The sequence below is a fragment of the Abrus precatorius genome, unplaced genomic scaffold (genome assembly GCF_003935025.1).
Source record: "Abrus precatorius isolate BTA unplaced genomic scaffold, Abrus_2018 Scaffold10, whole genome shotgun sequence".
Lineage (NCBI taxonomy): Eukaryota > Viridiplantae > Streptophyta > Magnoliopsida > Fabales > Fabaceae > Abrus > Abrus precatorius.
Window position 1 is genome coordinate 25,384,996 of NW_020874292.1, and position 13,446 is coordinate 25,398,441.

General features: G+C 30.2%; 1 protein-coding gene across 2 annotated transcripts; it reads left to right on the plus strand.

The window, feature by feature from the left end:
• The first annotated feature begins 2,724 nt into the window (after nt 1–2,724).
• On the plus strand, nt 2,725–10,130 carry LOC113846754 (integrin-linked protein kinase 1). 2 transcript variants are annotated; one of them, XM_027475363.1, is made up of 12 exons: nt 2,725–3,194; nt 4,067–4,141; nt 4,227–4,322; nt 4,789–4,874; nt 4,957–5,077; nt 5,206–5,285; nt 7,077–7,139; nt 7,259–7,365; nt 7,557–7,642; nt 8,105–8,226; nt 9,149–9,260; nt 9,758–10,130. In XM_027475363.1, the coding sequence occupies exons 1-12, from the start codon at nt 2,883–2,885 to the stop codon at nt 9,860–9,862; spliced, it is 1,365 nt and encodes a 454-aa protein (XP_027331164.1). In that variant the 5' UTR covers nt 2,725–2,882; the 3' UTR covers nt 9,863–10,130. The 2 variants fall into 2 exon arrangements, with proteins under 2 accessions (XP_027331164.1, XP_027331173.1); XM_027475372.1 differs by having other exon boundaries at nt 4,969–5,077.
• The last annotated feature ends 3,316 nt before the right edge of the window (nt 10,131–13,446 follow it).

The window sequence follows — 13,446 nt, forward strand, 5'->3', positions numbered from 1 at the left end:
TCTACTCTTTTTTTAGTATAACACATAATTGTTCGTATAACAATTTTTATTATTATTAATATGCATTCCAACATGCAATTTCCAATTTGTATCATAACAACCTACCTATTAAACATAAGCTAATTAAAACAACTAAAATCAAATTGACCAACAATAAAATTATAATCGTGAGATACAAAAGTTTTCATATTTTAAAAATTTAGATGTATGCATAAATTACAAGTCTCCAAATAAATGTTAACAAGCTATCATATTTGATAAATGAAGAGTTAGTCATCTACATTATTCTCACCCTTTGCACATTTTTTTATTTCTATTCTATTTATCTGTTAGACTTATGTTCAACTCAGCTTCTTCCTCCTTATTATTAACTTGTTGATAAACTTTAATTGAAAATTTTTAAAAAATAATATATAACTTAACAAGAGAAATCGGAGTATAACGTTGTTGATATATTTAAAACAATTGTTAAAAAGTATGATTATTACTTGTTATAATTGTTTGGCATGGTATAAAATCATTAAAAATTAAAATTGAACAGTTATATATTATTTTCTCTACTATTTTTAGAGTCTCAAATTTAATATATTGACTAACTTAATACTTCTTCAAACAATATATTATATAGAATATACATATATAATTTCTTGTATCTAAATAGTAAATAACATGTCTTTACTCATTTTTATAAAATCTCACAGTTGAAATATATTGTTATATTTGAACCATTTTTTGATTAAAGCTTAATGAATGAAAACACTTGCAATCAACATATAGAAAGAGGATGGCAACGAGTTATATAAATCAAGATTTAAAAACTGCCAATAATGATTCTTCTTTCTAAAAAATGCCAATAACAATTATTTATTTAAACAAACCAATAGTAATTTTTTAGTATAAACTAATCAAATTTAAGGTTTAAAAAGTGACTCTTTTTTTCTTTTTTTAGTTACCCTACTAACATTAAAATATGTTATTGATCTCTTATTCATAAATTTTTTCTTTAAAAAATTATATTTAGTAATTCTAAATATGAAATTTCATATATTGAAAAAAACCTTAAGGCCTGTTGAGTACCAATGGCAACGAGCTTTTTTATTTGATTAATATATTTTTAAAAATTATTTCTTTTATAAGTATATATATAAAATTATCTATCTGAACTTTTTTTTTATCACATTATTATTTTTTAAATTAGTATCACATGTTTCAGATTGATACTTGTTTTAGTAATAACAAGTGACGTGAATTTAAAAGTTTAAAATTGTAAATTTAAGAATATTTAAAATTATAAATTTAAAAAATATTTATGATTATGAATTTAAAAGTTTAAGATTATAAATTTAAAAAATATTTAAGATTATGAATTTTAAAAAATATTTAAGATTATGAATTTTAAAAAATATTTAAAATTATAAATTTTAAAAATATTTTAAGTTATGAATTTAAAATAAATATCTTATAATTTTTAATAATATTTTTAAATTCATAACTATCTTAATATTTTTAATAATATTTTTTAAAATAAAAATCTTATTTTAAAAAATAAGATTTTTAATGTCTTATTTTGAGTTATTAAGTACTTTTATCACATAAAAAGTAAAAAATAAATAAATTTTAATTTTGAATTAATTTTTTTAAATATCTATTAATTTTTGTCTTAAATTTTTATTACTTAATAAATACAATTTACATATATTTATTGTCGTACAACATCGCTAGAAACTTTATAGAATATAATTATGCTAATTTATTTAAAACTTGATATATAGTAATTAAAGTGAAGTCTAAATGTTAACAAATTATTATTAACATGTATTTTTAGTTATTAAATATTTTTATAATATAAAAACTAAAATGTAGATTAATTTTAATTTCTTAATTAGTGGTTTTAAAAATTTATTAATTTTTATCTTAATTTTTTTACTTAATAAATATAAGTTAAATGTATTTATTGTTTTTAGTTAAAATTTAGTTTTGAAAACTGTTTTTAGTTAAAATTTTGTTAGTTTTAGAGAGAAAAATAGAAAAATAAAAACAAAAACACCTAAATAGTAATCTGTTTTTCAGTTTTAAAAACTAAAAATAAGAAATAATTTTTAAAAATATATTAATTAAATAAAAAAGCCATGGCAATGGGATCGTATTTTCGTGCAGTACACGGTACATTCCCTACTTCAGTGTATGACGTCTATAACCATTTTAAGAAACAAAACAATTCTACCTTACGTGTATTTGATTTTAAAGGAAGAGAAAAATAAAAAACCGAGGAAAAGGAAAAGGAAAAGAAAAGCTAAAATTATCTGTGAAATAATATCATAAGCCGTAGTTATCGACAAAATTTCTCTACTATTGATCATCCAATCAACTCTCTTTTTCCCTTTTGCTAATCATATTTAATTATTTTAAAAGTTGACCAAAAAAAATAATGAAAAGGAGTTCTCAAATTTCAACGACACTGGGGTAAGAAGAAAAAGAAATATCGAGGACTATCCATGTTCCACAAAAGCAACGGTCTAGATCATCTTGAATCACACAGAACAACGTCGGCAATTGCATCCGCAGCCACGGCGCACGTTAGTGATCTGGCTCTTACTCTGCGCCGGATTGCTGTTACCTTCACCTGCGTGCGCTGGCATTTCAGCAGACAGGTCACGCGCTTAGATGAACGCGTAAAAGCCAACACCTTCTCTTCTTCTCCAAATTCAAACATTCCCACGCTGGACTACGCTTTCTAAACATCGATCGCAAGTGGCATACTAGGAAGGAAAACTTCAAAACAAGCTTTACCCAATTTTCTTCCTGTAGAATTTTCAACTTCCCAATATTCAAAACCGCATCTTTTTTTATCTTCACTTTCTGGGGTGTTTTTTGTTTTCACCATGGAATCAAAACCTGCGAGGTTTACGCTGGGGAAGCAATCATCGCTGGCCCCAGAACGCCGCAACGAAGAAGCAGAGCTTCAAAGTGATGGAGACGCTGTTGATCCAGGAGTGAGGTTGATGTATTCAGCAAATGAAGGCGATCTTGATGGTATCCGTGAGGTGTTGGAATCGGGTGTGAGCGTGAATTTCAGGGATATTGATTATCGCACTGCTCTTCATGTTGCAGCGTGTCAGGGTTTCACTGATGTTGTTGATTTGTTGCTCCAAAATGGTGCTGAGGTTGACCCTAAAGATCGATGGGGGAGCACGGTAACTACGATGTTTTCATTATCTCTGATTTGTTTTTTGTAGTATAAGTGATTCTGTGTTGATATTTTACATGTTCTAGTGTGACAAAATTAATAACATTGCCATAGATTCGGCCTTTAGGGTCGTTTGTCTTTGATTTAGTATTGCTTGACTAGTCAAATGCTATATCTTGTAGTTTGGACTTTGGATTCATTTTGTACATTGAAATTTTGAATAAATGATCGCATGTAAAGTTGTAGATTGAGTTAGAAGCACTTTATGCACGTTTTTAATCATGGAACTTTGTGTGGGGTGGTTGACTAATTGTTCAGGGCTGAGTTTCTTGGAACAAGTTTAAGCTAGCTTCTGTTCTTACGAAAAAGAGTTTGATCTAACATTTGGTTACCGTCGTTTGTTCTGAACTTAAAGTGGAACTGGTGCGTGCACTAGCATTTATTTTGCTGAGTGGTTTCACTTTCATCTGATTGTTGAAAACAGACACTTCAGTTGCACGTCGGCTTAGCACTTGCCCGCTTGATACATTTGTATGATGGAAGTAAACATTATGAGGATATAATAAATAATGCGAAATTATTACTGGTTGTGTGCGGCAAATTGTACTAGGTTTCCTTCTACTTGAAGTGTTAAACTGTTATAACGTGATTGTGCTTTTTCTTAGTTTGATTCCTGAGGAATAGATGAGCAGATTTGAGATGTATTACGTTTCTTTTTGAACTTTTTCCATAGTCTTGTCTTCATGCTCCTCCTTTCCACTTCTCTATATTCTGTAATGAATGTTTATGTCTTCTGTGTTGATTATATTGGAAAGTCAAAATACTAAAATCAGATATGTAATTGCTGGGCTGATTATTAATCTTATGTCTCTCAAACAGCCACTTGCAGATGCTATTTTTTATAAAAACAATGATGTGATCAAGCTATTGGAGAAGCATGGAGCAAAGCCTCTGGTGCGTGTGATTTTAGGATTGTAAAGTTGTTGCATTTATTTGTCTTAGCATATCAGTTTTAGCTTTTGTATTATGCCCGTTTCAGATGGCCCCAATGCATGTCAATCATGCACGTGAAGTCCCAGAATATGAAATCAATCCTAAAGAGCTTGATTTTACCAACAGTGTGGATATATCAAAGGTAAAAGCTTTGTTATGATTTATTATTATTATTATAGAGTCAGTTTGGTCTGTCCTCAGATTATTTTGTTTTAGAAACCTTGAGGATTTTCTATAATTACTTCTCTTTTATTGTTCATCATTAGATTTATGACACAAATGCATTTATTTGGTTTCTTTTAACCCCTTTCAATTATTGTTCTAAGCTCTAGTTAATGACTTTTGTAAGTTTTATTAATAGCTATAAGCTGTGGTTGCTTTGTACAGTAAGTGATAAATTTGTTTTTTGCCATGTCTTGGGAACACCATTGTTGGGAAACTGGCTAATTCTTGTTTCTTATGGAATTTGACTGCTGTTGAGTATCTAGACTCAGCTTGCAGATTCACTTGAAATGTTTTGTGTGTACATAGTTATTCATTTGAATGACCCTTCAATTTCATTGCTTCTAAGTGATTCTTGCATCACATAAACTTACCTTGATTTGCAGGGGACTTTCTGTAGTGCATTGTGGGGTGGGACAGAGGTTGCAGTAAAAAAGCTTGGGGAGGACGTACTTTCTGATGAGGAGAAAGTGTGAGTTTCTCATAAACTTTGCAGAGATTATTGCAATTTGTCATATACTTTCATAATAATTAATATTTGGGACTTTTCACAGGAAGGCTTTCAGAGATGAGCTTGCTCTGTTCCAGAAGATCCGCCATCCAAATGTAGTTCAATTTCTGGGTGCTGTGACCCAGAGTAGTCCGATGATGATTGTGACAGAATATCTTCCCAAGGTTTTTCATCCTACAATTGCTTGAAGCATGATTTCCTGCACGTTGCTTGGGATGCTTGTTTGATAAAGTTTAACAATAATGTGATGGAAAATGTTTCTTTCTTGATTTTATTTCCCCATGTTGTGTAGGGAGATCTTCGTGATTTCTTGAAAAGAAAAGGAGCTTTGAAACCATCAACAGCAGTGAGATTTGCACTTGATATTGCTAGGTATTTGACATCCCCATGCGTTGCTTTAAATTTGGTTCTTCTGTTTGCAACATTGAGTTTCAGAATCAGCTCTCTCTCAATCAAGGGGGATATTTTTAATTTGTGTGAATTTTGATTGGTGCTTGTAAGTTGTCGTTATTAGCTACATAGAGAAAAGTGTACAGAAAATTTAGGATATTTTCGAATTAAATTTGTCAATATTTTATGCTCTCAAATTGACTTATCTCATGATTTCCTTCTCTTGTATGTTTGCATGGAAACTGAGAATTGTGAAAGTATCTAAGTTCTAACTTTGAATTCTGGGATAGATGAATAGCATGAATGTTATAATTATAACGAAACACAGGTTAGAAACAATGCCAATTTTTTGTTGTATGTATTATAATGGATGGGTTGTTGTCAGCTACCTATTTTTCTATTAATCACCTGTTTAGCTTTAGAGAGAACTACATGTTCATTGTTTTGGGCTACACCCTACATAGCTTTTCTCAAGCTTGATAAGAGAGGAATGTTGTGTTTGGAAATTATAGAAAACTTTACAAATCTTTTATGACACTGATCAACTTTACATCCCCACTTGGTTGGATGTGGCTTGATTATTGTGTAATGATTACCCTTGATCCATTTGTCAGGATCTTGTCTATTTATATATCATATGAAGGAGTGAACCTTGGTTCACGTCAGAGATCAAAGTTGGCTTTGGTTCTATCTTGACTCTTGACATTATTCTATTGGAATTTGAAGATCATAGAGTAGGATAGGTATCATGACTAGACGATGGACACTTCTGGTGTTGATATTTAGATGGGTGTATTCTTGGTTCAATCAATGTGGGTTGAGCTCAATTTTGGAAATTGAAAGTGGTTATTTAGATGCACTGCTTACTTTGCTGATGTCCAGGTGCAGCACTTAATCCCATTACTGTCTGTATGTGTGTGTTGGGGGTAGGAGGGGGCGGGGGGCATAAGCACTGGTGTTCAAATGATCACTTGAATTGAATAGGAGATCTCTTTAAGCTTGCTACAGTTCATCCCTCTATATCTTGCTGCTGAGAATTATCATCCTACGGATTTGGCAAGGATTGGGTAAAAATTTGGGGGGGGGGTATTGGTAAAGATAGCCAAAAGGGTGAGAGAAACTGAGAAAGTATGTTTTGAAGATTAGAAAAGGCTTCTGACTCCTTGCTCTACTGGCTAGTGGTGCCAGTATAGGAGAAAGGAGAAGAGAGCATTTGAGAAACTTGAAAGTGACATAAATTGAGGTAAAAATTAAAATATAAGAAGCTAAAGGTTTACAATGTAAGTTTTTTCTTACTATGTAGTTAAATAGATGAATACATATTTATGGATTACCCATTGGGCCATGTAATGTTCAGTCCATTTGTCCTCTAACTTATGTGGGTGGATGTAGATTGAGCAAAATAGTGTTGGATCCAGGTGGCCAATTCGGTTTGACCCACAAAGACAAAAGTTATTACTTTGTTGCAAAGGCCTTCAAAATAATTTCCAAAGAAAGTTCTTGAACAGTTTTCCTTTTGGTGGTTACATGTCATGCGGAATTTTGTTTTAGGAGTTTCGTGGCTTTAACATTTCTCATGAATTCAGTCTTGCTGGAGAAAAATCTACATAACCTGTTAAACACAATTTCTCCAAATTCATTTATTGAATTATGTTTAGATGAGACATTTATTGGGTTTTGATTAATGAATAATCACGTCTTGTCTCCATTTTATGTTTGTCTTTGGTCTATTAAATGTTACTTAATACTATTTTTTAATTTGGAATTTTGCAGGGGAGTTGGTTATTTGCATGAAAATAAGCCATCACCCATTATTCACCGTGATCTTGAGCCTTCGTAAGTTTCTTTGTTCGATCATTGCTTTTTCCTCTATTCTTTTATGTGAACTCTGTATGGTTTAATAGTCTGATACAGTCTACACTTTCTATCTATGTTGCTTATGAGTAAGCTAACAGTAATATATTGCGGGATGATTCTGGATACCTAAAAGTTGCAGACTTTGGTGTTAGCAAGTTGCTGGCAGTTAAGGAAGACAAGCCTCTAACTTGCCAAGATACTTCCTGTGGGTGCTGCTATTCTTCAGAATTGTTATTAATGCACGCTTTGAAATATCTAAATATCTGAAATGCTGTATTTTCTTATTCTTAAGGACATAAGAGATTGTTATGACATTTTTCATGTGCTGGACTTTAACATGCTGCTTTACGATGTCTAGTTTTCTGAAGCTGGGAAGTTTTTTATTTTTGTCAATAGGCCGCTATGTGGCTCCTGAAGTTTTCAAACAAGAAGAATATGATACCAAAGTGGATGTATTCTCATTTGCACTAATTCTGCAAGAGGTAACTATTTTTAATGTTTCACCTTCAAATGGAAAGCTAATAAAAGCTATATATCATACAACTATTTTATGGAAATGTTATTATTGTTGTTGTTGATCCTTTTTATTTTCTTATGTCCATATGCTGTACGAATTATGAAACCTTTCTTGGCTACAAATTGAGCTGACATCTACATGGTCCATAACATCGGGAAACCATGTTCCTAATTAACATTTTAAACTAACATTGTTTTTCCTTGCAAATCAGCTGTGCAAAATTTTAAAATCCTTTAAATAAGATTTACTCCTCTTCTTTCCCATCCCATCAATACCCAATAATTTCAACAATATGATAGCAAGCTTTTCTGCTGTTGAGTTTCTGTAATGCTTATTTGTGTTGGGGAGTTATTATAGCTTTTGTGTGAATGTTATGATCCTAACTTGGTGTAGTTATTGTTGATGTTTCTTATATGCTATGTTTTAGATGATCGAAGGCTGCCCACCTTTTTATGCAAAGCAAGAAGACGAGGTTCCTAAGGTATATGCTGCAAAAGAGCGGCCTCCTTTCCGAGCTCCAGCCAAGCGTTATTCCCATGGTATTCGAGAGTAAGTCTTCTATGTTTCTTGGGTAATAATTCCTGTCCAGCAATTTCCTTTTCTTGAGAAAAGATAAAAGGATGATAAACTATTTCCTCCTCTTAATGTGTGACCTACAATCCTTTTGCTAATAAGTTTTCTGATATTTTTTGTACCCATCTGGTTGGAAATTTTTTAACAATGTTCATGTCTATAAACTTTAAATCAGGGCTAGTAAACTAGTTGTAAATTGAAAAGTTAATTTTTAGTCCAAAGCTGCAAACTTTTAAGCTAGTTTATTGAATTAAAAGTGGTGGTAAAATTTGATTTTGAAGTAGTTAATAAATATAAAATGACATAAAAGAACATGCTTGTATGTTTTTTATATGTAAATACTATTTTTTTGTAATGTTTTTAGGTAATTATAGTTATGTTTTCCAGTTATTTTGAGCTGCAATCACTTTTTGTTCGAAGATCAAGTATTTTATTAAAAAATATATATATATAAATTGTGTAGTATTAATGAAAAAATAATAAGCTCTAGTTATAAGCACAAATATGACTTAAACAACATTTATAAAAATCTTAAAAAGTTAGTGAAGCCAACTCATTTATCAAACATTTTTATTTTGGTCAAACAAGTTTAGAAGCTAGTCCAGTAAGTTATGAATTAACTGAAGTTACTTACTAAACACACTCTACACAATGCAAGTCATGCTAACTTTAATCAAGCAAATGAGGTTATTAGGCTATTGCATGCATGGCTCATATATTGCTACTTTATTTGTTACATTGCATGTTTTATGCAACCTTTTGTTGTCTGAGCATGAAGTTTCAAACTATGCTTTTGATTTAACATAATATATTTGCAAACTTCTGCTTTTCTCATTTGATATTTGATTGGTTACGTTATTTACATTTTGCTGATCTCTCTAATGATATATGCTTACAGATTGATTGAAGAGTGCTGGAATGAGAATCCAGCAAAGAGGCCAACATTTAGACAAATAATAACAAGGCTGGAGTCTATCTACAACACAATTGGTCAAAAAAGACGTTGGAAGGTTATCATCTCTCTTACATCCCTCTTCCCTGCCCCAGATATTTGGCCTTGCCTACGCCTGTTCAAAACTGTGTAGACTGAACTGAATGCTTATTCTCTGGTTATAAATATTTCATATTTTACTGATCAAAGTCATCATTGGTTAGATATCTAATAGTACTCTTTCTCTTTTGGGTCAAATGATGTGCAAACTGGTTTATACATGTTTCTGGAACGATAAAAGGAATAAAAGAATAGAATGATGCAAACTTGGAGAAAAGGTTTGTGAAAGAATAGAATCAAATGTGGCTAATAGGATTCTGACAGGACAGAATTGTATGATCTCTGAATTTTCCAGATCAAGAATTGTATTCTTGTGAAACAAGTGAAAATCTTTCTAGCATTAAAAAATAGGGCGGTGCTGTATTCAATTTATCTGAACATATTGGGCTGATTACAGAACATGGGGAGGAATTGCAACATTGACAGTGTTTGGTTCTTGCTCTTTGTAACGTGCAGGTTAGGCCATTGAAATGCTTCCAGAATCTGGAAGCCTTGCTGAAGAGAGATCATTCAAATGCAAGCAGTCGCGGTGGTTCATCTCGCTCCACATCAAGCCGATAATGAAGCACAGCATTGCTCTTGTCAGATAAAAATAGCAAGCAGATTTGACTTCTTGAGTTCACTTTGCAACGTTTCCGAGTGTATTCACAGGTTCATGATTGTATTTTCAGCTTTCAAGATTTTTTTATACTTTTTCAAGGATTTTATTTCCAATTGCATTATGTCTGGTCATAAAATTGTATGTAACAAACTCATTATAGGAATTTGCTCCTGGTAATGTACATTACGTATGTATGTATGTATAATATAGCAAGACTTTTTATTTTTTGGTAAACATCATGCAATAAGACTTTTCAATGGAATTTTAGCCGAAAATCTGAACAATAAAATCTTGGAAATTCGACCAATTATAAACATTAATATTTTTTGCTTTTTGTGCGAAATCACCTTAAACCAACCAAAAATATATGTTTTTGGTAGAACGAAGGGGATGATAGTAAGGGAATGAGGGGGGGGGGGGGGGAAAGAAAGGAAATGAGGTAATCTCATGAAAAAAAGTCATCCATGTAATATATTAACAAGGATTTTGTATTTTCGGAATATAAATTCATTTGGACATCTTTGTTAATTAAATTCTTATAAGTGTCATCGTTAAATTAACTGTAAAATCTTAAAATATTACCTAATTATGTATTGTTATGCTATTAAAAGAGTTTGCCTCAAACTTTCTTTTTCTACATTTTCAAAATCACTATTTATAGGTGAACATTTAATAAGAAGAAAATAAGTGGAATTGTACCAGCTTGTGAGAAAATTAGTAAATTTTCATTATTTTTTAAAAATACAAATAGAGAATATATCATGTGGTCAAGATAAAAGATCGAAACTCAAATTTTTGTATGGATTCCAAAATCCAATTTCGCAAACTCTTGCTTGAAGTCCCCAATTATGAGTTTGATGTGAGTGAGAAGGGAGAAGTTTTATATAGTAAAAATCACTATGTTGTGTATCGATGATGCATAATAATAATAATAATAATAATAATAATAAATTATATATATATAGTACATTTTTTCATTAGAAATTACATAATTTAATCCGTCGATAACATTAAATATTAAATTTTAAAAATAAATATTAATTTATTATTATGTATTTATGGGAATACGTTAAAAAACCGTTATATTAGGTAGTAATTGATAATTTTTAGTAAGAACCTATTCAATTAGTGTCTTAATAATTTGGGTTAGATTCTTTTACTTTTTGTGGTTGACTTGATCAGTTATGGGCTTTCCAATGTTTTATTTTATGGGCCCCCACTTGTACCAACCAACAACTCAACAAGAACTCCATGATGAGAAGTGTGTCTATCCCTAAAAATAGTGAGCTCAAGTCCCCAAAATTCTTTATGTTCCTCTCTTCTGAGTGGATCCTCTTAACAAGTATGGAAGCAAATCTTCAAGTTTTCTGTGAAGGTGATAATTATGAGCTCATTTTATTTTTTGTTTATTTTAATTTTTTTGTAATACTAAATGATTGAATAAAAAACGAATGAGTATTTTGTCGATACAAATTTTATGATAAAATAAAGATGTCAAAAAAGTATTAATTAATGTATCTGAAATTGAATTTGTATTTCTTATAATTAACACTAAACTTTTTTTTAAGAAAAAAAACCAAAGATAATAATAGATAGGAACATTCAGGAAATCATTAATTCCATAAGGACTAGAACTTGGAATCAATAGTTTGTTTCGATGGATTAAGATTCACACTGGCTATTTACGAACAGAGTTGCATGGTAAGAGAAAAAGATAATTAAATTTGATTTATTGATTTTACTTTGGATTTTTTTTTATTTTGCACTATGATATTTTGAATTTTTTTTGCTAAATATATTCCTAATTAAAATTAGAGATTAATCTCTTTTGAATGCAAAAATTATCGAAATGATTTTTTCTCTTGATAAATTTTTTTTTAATACAAAATTAATAGTTAATTTTGTTAATATATCTAGGAAATAGCCTATTTAATACATATAAGGAAAATAATATCTGATTTTAGTAAGACGACCTAAATTGCTCGTTTATTCATTTAACATTACCTATTTCTTCTGCTCATAAGTTCATTTTATTTATTTTAATGATTTTCTTACGGGTATGTTTGAAATGTATGACTTATATTTTATATGCTTTGACATTGAAGTGTACTCTTTGTTCTTAATTCATGAAGAATTCATTGTTTGGCCATCTATAATTTATTCGTCTAGTTGCATTGCCTCTCATGATATTTTATAATACTCTTATTAGATACCCATTTTATATTACGAATAAGATTAATTTTTACACTGGATATATGATTCAATTATTGGGGTGATGAGTGTTAATCTCTCTCTCTTCTTGTTTGATGGTTCTAGCACTATTGAATTGGGTAAATCATGAATGTATCTAGGAGAATGAGACATTAATAACACCTATTTTCTTTATTTATAAAGATTCGAGCATGATATCTTATTTAAGAAAAGTTAAATTCCTTATCATTCTAACTAATAAACGTTTGTTGCGCTAATGTCGTACTAATAAAAAATAAGTAAAAATACAAAGTCAAATACTATTCAACATAAACGAATGTTTCAAACTAGTCAAAAGCAAGTCCGAAATAAGATTTTGGTATGATGCCTTGGTACATATATTATTACCTGGTGCATTTATAAAGATTCACTATATTTTCCAATACTACATGCATTTAAAAATATAAATGAGATTAACCTAAACAAATTTTAAATCAGATTCTTGCAGATGGCTACATGAGTTCATCTAATATATTGTTATTCTTGTGATGATATTCATTTGATTGGCTACATTATAAGTTAGTTAATTTTGTTTTACTTTTACGAACTTTTATTTGTACACAGCCAAAAATGAAAGTCTTCCTATGGACGGAGACGTCAACTGCACAATGAATTTTTATTGAATAAGTTTTTATATGCATTAACATTTTAATTTAATAGTTGAATTGAAAGTTTTTTAATGAAAACAACAAACTTATAAAAATTTTATAAAAACTAATTGCTATTTGATTAAACTATTTTGTTTTTAAACACACCAGAAACCAGAAAAATTATGAGATAAACACTCACAGAAAGGTCGAGTTATGCATATCAATATAACGTGTAATCAAACTCCTACCCAGAAAAATATAAGCTAAAAATGAAACAGCTTCCAAAGTAGACTAAGAGCGAAACATGTACCTTTAATATCAGACAAAAATTCTACCAGCATTAAGTATATATTTTGCAAAAAGAGAAAAAAAAAAAGAAGATATATTATTAATAAACTATTATAATGTGCCAATAAATTATCCAATAATATACTTGCTCTACTTATTAATTAAATGATAGATTTTGTTACCGATGGCATCACTTAATAGGAAATATTTGCACTACATACAGCAGGATTTCATGTTTTCCCCTTATGGAACAAGACCATTTGAATATTTTGATTACCCTATAAAGCATATTTAAGAAGTATTCTTTAGAGAGGACATTCAAATCAAAAGATTAATACGTTGCTGAAAATGGGTTAAAGTCTAAACTTAAAGTAGCCAATTCAAATTGCAGGCATGTTTACCTATTTGTGAAGAGA